Source organism: Rhincodon typus, chromosome 6 (assembly GCF_021869965.1).
Source record: "Rhincodon typus isolate 14 chromosome 6, sRhiTyp1.1, whole genome shotgun sequence".
In the NCBI taxonomy this organism is placed as follows: domain Eukaryota; kingdom Metazoa; phylum Chordata; class Chondrichthyes; order Orectolobiformes; family Rhincodontidae; genus Rhincodon; species Rhincodon typus.
Window position 1 is genome coordinate 23,373,036 of NC_063337.1, and position 6,000 is coordinate 23,379,035.

General features: G+C 42.5%; 1 protein-coding gene across 1 annotated transcript in view; it reads right to left on the bottom strand.

Moving 5' to 3' along the window:
- Positions 1-6,000, bottom strand: part of LOC109915139 (copper-transporting ATPase 2) — a 120,556-nt gene that overhangs the window by 41,248 nt on the left and 73,308 nt on the right. The window contains exons 5-7 of the mRNA XM_048598136.1: positions 5,400-5,561; positions 2,165-2,241; positions 1,903-2,077 (exon numbers count right to left, since the gene is read on the bottom strand). Coding sequence (XP_048454093.1) covers positions 1,903-2,077; positions 2,165-2,241; positions 5,400-5,561 — 414 coding nt within the window. The remainder of the gene's footprint in view (positions 1-1,902; positions 2,078-2,164; positions 2,242-5,399; positions 5,562-6,000) is intronic.

Below are 6,000 nucleotides of genomic sequence, written 5' to 3' on the forward strand. Positions count from 1 at the left end.
TTGCACGTCAATTAGCGCAAGCGACAAGTGTTAGACCAAGCTAAGCAATTCCACAAACAATGGATCAGGTCTAAGTTCTGTAGTCCTGCCACATTGGACAATTAAACAACCCACTGAAGGAGGAAGCTCTACAAACATCCCCATCCTCAATAATAGGGAAATCCAGCACATCAGTACAAAAGAAAAGACTGAAGCAGTCACAACAACCTCCAGCCAGAAGTGCTGAGCAGATGATCCATCCCGATATCCTCCAGCGGGCCACAACATCACAAATGCTAGTCTTCAGCCAATCTGAATCACTCCACGAGATCGAGAAACAGTTTGAGGCACAGGATACTGCAAAGGTTATTTGTACAGAAGACTTGTGCTCCAGAACTTGCAGCACCCGTAGCTAAGGTATTCCAGTACAGCGACAACACTGGCACTTATGCAGACAAATGGAAAATTGCCCGGACTTCCTGTACGCAAAAAGGACAAATCCAAACCGGCCAATTACTGCTCCATAAGTCTACTCTCCATCATCCGTAAACTGATGGAAGGTGTTAACAACAATGCTACCAAGCAGCTCTTGCCCAGTGACATTCAGTTCGGGTTCTGCCAGGGCCACTCAATTCCTGACCTTATTACAGCCTTGGTTTAAACGTGAACAAAAGAACCGAATTCCAGAGATAAGAGGAGAGGGATGTCAAGGTAGTAGTCATTAAGTAGTCACTAAGTCATTCACTTAGTGTTTTCACAACGACCAGACATCTCAAAGCTTCTTACAGCCAATCAAAGCCTTTTGAAGTGTATTTGCTGTGGGACTGGAGGAGACACAGCAACCAATTTATGCAAAGCATTCTCCCAGAATGAGGAAAATGATCACGATCAAATAATCTGAATAAGGGATAAATACCTGGAAGGTCACCATGAATAATTCCCCTGCTCTTTTTCAAAACAGTACTATGGGATCTTTTACATTCAACCAAGCAAGCAGTTTAGCACTTCCTCAGAAAAATGAGACTTCATACAATGAAGTACTCCCACAGTACTGTATAGAGTGCCAGCTTTGATCTCTGTGCTCAAGCCCTGAAGCAGGACTTGAACCCTCTGACTCAGAAGTGGGACTGCTACCATGCCAAAACTGACATTCTAAGTTTAATGTTAATTTGGATTTAATTTGACCACATTTGACCGGCAGGAGTCAGCTCCTTGGGGAGAGTGAGCCGAGCACAAAGGGAGCAAGCCTTTAGGGAGCTCACAGTGGAAGTGAATGTGGATCCCCCAGTGAGTGATGCATCAGCCCGCCCCACTGGAATGGGGCGTCTTCGATGCTGGTGGGCCCAGCGCAGGACTAGAGGTGGTGGCAGCTCCATCGACTTTCAATGGCAGAATGGCCTCAACGATCGGCAGAGAAGGTGACATCTGCGGTCGGCATCAGTCAGCTGCAGCAATGCGGTAGGCCCAAATCAATACGCCAGGTAGATCGACAGTTGCTTCGGCACTGGTGTGGTAGGCCCAGTGTGGAGACTCCTGGAATGGACTGTGCTGGGAAAGCATGACAAAGAGGAGATCAAGCTCCTGTAGGAAGTGTGGTTCCAGCGTGGCTAAGCACTTTCCAAAGACAGTAATGTTTGACTTGTAGATTTATTTCTTTATTTTCCTACTTAATACTAAGAATTACTGCAATGTTTAACTTTGTTGTGTCTTTCTACCTTGTTCTTATGATTCTGTACATAGGCACCTGTAGCTAAGATGGCACCTTGTGAGGCAACATTATGCAGTTTTCACTATACTCCTGTACTTTTGTAATTGAGTACACGCAACAATAAAGTCTAAATTACAAATTAGTTTTGCAGTACTGCTGCAAATTTATTTGATACTATGTTTGCATTTTAAATAAAGCTTTTTTTGTACACTTACCTGAACAGGTGTACACAAAACAAAGAATGCCAGATTAAGAATTGATAAACCTGGTATAATGTTTTGTTCAGGAGGCATGGAGCCATTGTGCTTGTCATCCATTACTATCATGTATATCATTAGTCCAAAGACTGGGATGCCAAAAAGAAGGCTAAACAAGAAGGACCTCTTCCACCTAACATAAATACAAAATATTAAATAATTATTTTCATAGTAAATGAAAGTTTTCTATTTCTATTAAGAGAATAATTGATAGGCTTACTGTTTAATTTCCTCTTTATGGTCCAGATTATGCATAGCTGTATCTCTTCTGACTAAAGAAGCACCGAAGCCAAGTTCCTATAGTGGAAATGAAATTTAGCAAATAAAAATGTGAAAGACAGTTATACAGAATGGAAAATGTTTATCCATCAATATATATCACATCCTCAAGAGATTAAATTAGTTTCCATTCATAAGTTGCTCAACTTATTGTACTATGTCCTACTGTGGTAAATATTAGCTTGGCTTTGTGATTCCTCACAAAGAAGTAGAATGCTCCATTAGAAAATGACTCATTTGTAGTTTTAGCATGCCACTAATGAATAAAGAGAAAACAATTAAAATTGAGGCAGGGATACATGAAAAAATAAGAAAAAAATATAAGGATGAATGGGATGAGGACATCTGAGAGGGATATTTATGGAAAAATAAAAATTGAAAAAAAAACACCAAACGAAAGATTAAAGTTTGTGCAAATATTAGCAAAGCCAGACTACTAAAAAGATGAGGTGGGACTCCTGAGAGGATAAAATTGTTTCTGAAAAAGATGCTTGTAAAAGTATCTGCAAAAAATGGCAAAGATGTTTATGCATAAGTAAGGAAAAGAGAAGTGATTAGTCTTGAAGTAGTTGCGAAGGAGGTAACCAATATTATGATGGATAAAAGGCACATTTCAGATCAGTTAGTTACCAAAATGACAAAACATTGCAGGGAGGATGGGTTGCAGAGAAAGAAAGCAAACGGGAAAGAAATAAAAGACCGTGAGACACAGGATTAGAAAGCCATTCAGCCCATCAAGCCAGTTCTGCCATTCAATTAGATCATGGCTGATCTGATAATCCTCAACTCCACTTTCCTGCCATTTCCGCATAATCTTGATCCCCTTACAGATGAAAAATCTGAAGTACATGAACAGGAAGGGAAGTTAAAAAGTGAAATACAGACCTATCTTGTGATATTTGATCAATTATGTTACTATGTCTTTATTCATCCCAGGGTACATATAGTGCCATAGAGTCATTAGCACAGAAACAGACACTTCGATCCAACCAGTCCATGGTGAACATAATCCCAAACTAAACTAGTCCCACCTGCCTGCTCCTGGCCCATATCCCTCCAAACCTTTCCTATTCATGTACTTATCCAAGTGTCTTTTAAATGTTGTAACTGTGCCCACATTCACCACTTCCTCAAAGTTCATTCCACACGTGAACTACCCTCCGTAAAACATTTGCCCTTATGTCTTTTTCAAATCTTTCTCCTCCTACTTTAAAAATGTGCCCCCTAGTCTTGAAATCCTCCATCCTAGGGAAAGACATCTACCGTTAATCCTATCCATACCCCTCATGATTTTATAAACCTCTATAAAGGTCACTTCTCAACCTCCTACACTCCAGTGAAAAAGTCCCAACCTATCCAGCCTTTCATACCCAGCAATATCCTGGTAAATCTCTTCTGAGCCCTCTCCAGCTTAATAATATCCTTCCCGTAACTTGCTGACCAAAACTGGATGCAGTACTCCAGACAAGGCCTCACCATTTCCTGTACAATCTCAAGATGAATTCCTAATTCCTATACTGAAAGAACTGAACAATGTAGTCTAGGTAGCTGTGGGAGTCGGTGGACTTGAAATAGATGTCGATTTCGAGGCGGTCACCAGAGATGGAGACAGAGAGGTCCAGAAAGGAGAAAGAGGTATCAGAGATGGCCCAGGTGAACTTGAGGTTAGGGTGAAAGGTGTTAGTAAAGTTGATGAACTGTTCAAGCTCTTCGTGGGAGCACGAGGCAGCTCCGATACAGTCACTGATGTAGTGGAGGAAGAAATGACTATTACCCTAGACTACCACCTCCTCTCACCCACCTTGCTGCAAGACTGTGATCCCCTACTCCCAATTCCTCTGCCTCCACCATGTCTGCTCCCAAGATGGGGCGTTCAACTCCCGAATATCCCAGATGTCCTCTGATTTCAAAGACTGCAACTTCCCCTCTTTGGTGGTCGAAAATGCTCTCGACCGTATCTCTTGCACTTCCCACACCTCTGCCTTCACATCCCCTCCCTGCAACAAAAACAAAGACAGAATCCCCCTTGTCCTCACATATCACCCCACTAACCTCCAAATTAAATGTATCATTCTCCGCCACTTCCGCCACCTGCAATCCGACTCCAAAACCAAAGATATATTTCCCTCCCCAACCCTACCTGCCTTCTGTAGGGACCGCTCCCTCCACGACTCCCTCGTCCACTCCACACTCCCCACCACCCCCAGCACCTTTCCCTGCAACCGCAAGAAGTGCTGCATCTGCCCCCCCACTTCTCCCCTCACCTCCATCCAAGGCACTAAACAAACCTTTCACATCAGACAGAGGTTCACCTCCACATCTGTCAATGTGGTCTACTGCATCGCTGCTCCTGACGTGGCCTCCTCTATATCGGTGAGACCAAGCGGATGCTTGGAGACCGCTCTGTACAGCACCTGCCTCTGTTTGTGACAAATGACAACACCTTCCAGCCATAAACCATTTCAACTCCCCCTCCCACTCCCTGGGCGACATGTCCATCCTGGGCCTCCTCCAGTCTCACAACGATGCCACCCGCAAACTGGAGGAGCTGCACCTCATTCTGCCTTGCGAACATACAACCCAATGGTCTCAATGTGGACTTTACCAGTTTCAAAATCTCCCCAACCCTGGCCTCATCCCATGACCAACCCTCCCTCTCATCCCCGCCTCCTTGACCTGATATAACCTGTCCATCTTCTCTCTCACCTATCAGCTCCTCCCATCTCATTGACTAATCCCCACCACTACCTACCTGCACTCACCTATCACCATTCCACCTACCTTCCCCAGCCCCACCCCTCCTCTTTCTATTTATTTCAGAGCTCCCTTCCCCCTTCCCCATTTCTGAAGGGTCCTGACCCAAAACATCAACTTTCCTGCTCCTCCGATGCTGCCTGGCCTCCAGCTCCACACTGTTATTGCTGACTCCAGCATCTGCAGTTCTTACTATCTCTTAAGGATAATCACATGATTACATTCAGTCATCCAAGATTGACCGCATGGTGCACCATCTTTCTGTCTGCCGTTTAATCTCTCCTGTCTTGCGTCTTAAATGCTATTATATCTTCTGACTTATTCAGTTTTAACGATAGATGCTGCCTGAATTGCGGACTACTTTTGGAATTTTCCACCTTTATTTCAGATTGCCAGTATCCGAGTTTAGCTTTCTAACATACCTCAATCATTCTGATGACATCACGTGGGCCCAGTAATTCTGGATCCAATTTAATGTGTGCTTTGCTGGTAGCAAGGGCCACAGACACATACAAAATGCCATTAATCCTCATTAATTTTGATTCAATATTGTGAACGCAAGAGGCACAAGTCATTCCTGTAATCTAAAGAAATTGAATTATGTAGCAAAAAAAAGAAATATCTTCAAATGAAAAAGACAATACTAACACTGTTAACTAAATATTCAGAAATAAAACCAGAGAATTAAATCATTCAGATTTATTGCCTAAGATTCTCAGCACAATCTCTAACCATTTGGCAAATTAAAAAAACTATGAACCCAATATGATCTCATTAAGACAGTTAACACATGCTGTATTTATTTTCATTACTTAGAGCTAATATAGATCAACAAATTTCATTTATACTAATACTTATAGATGAAATTTTATTCTTGTACAGAGTTTGAGTTCTCTTGCATCTCACTCAAGAGGACTGCTGAAGCAGACAATAATCCACTTCAAATGATCCATTAAAAATAATTACAAAGAAGGTGCAGCAAGATAAAAAAATGATTTATTTCTATACCAGACAACAAGGTGC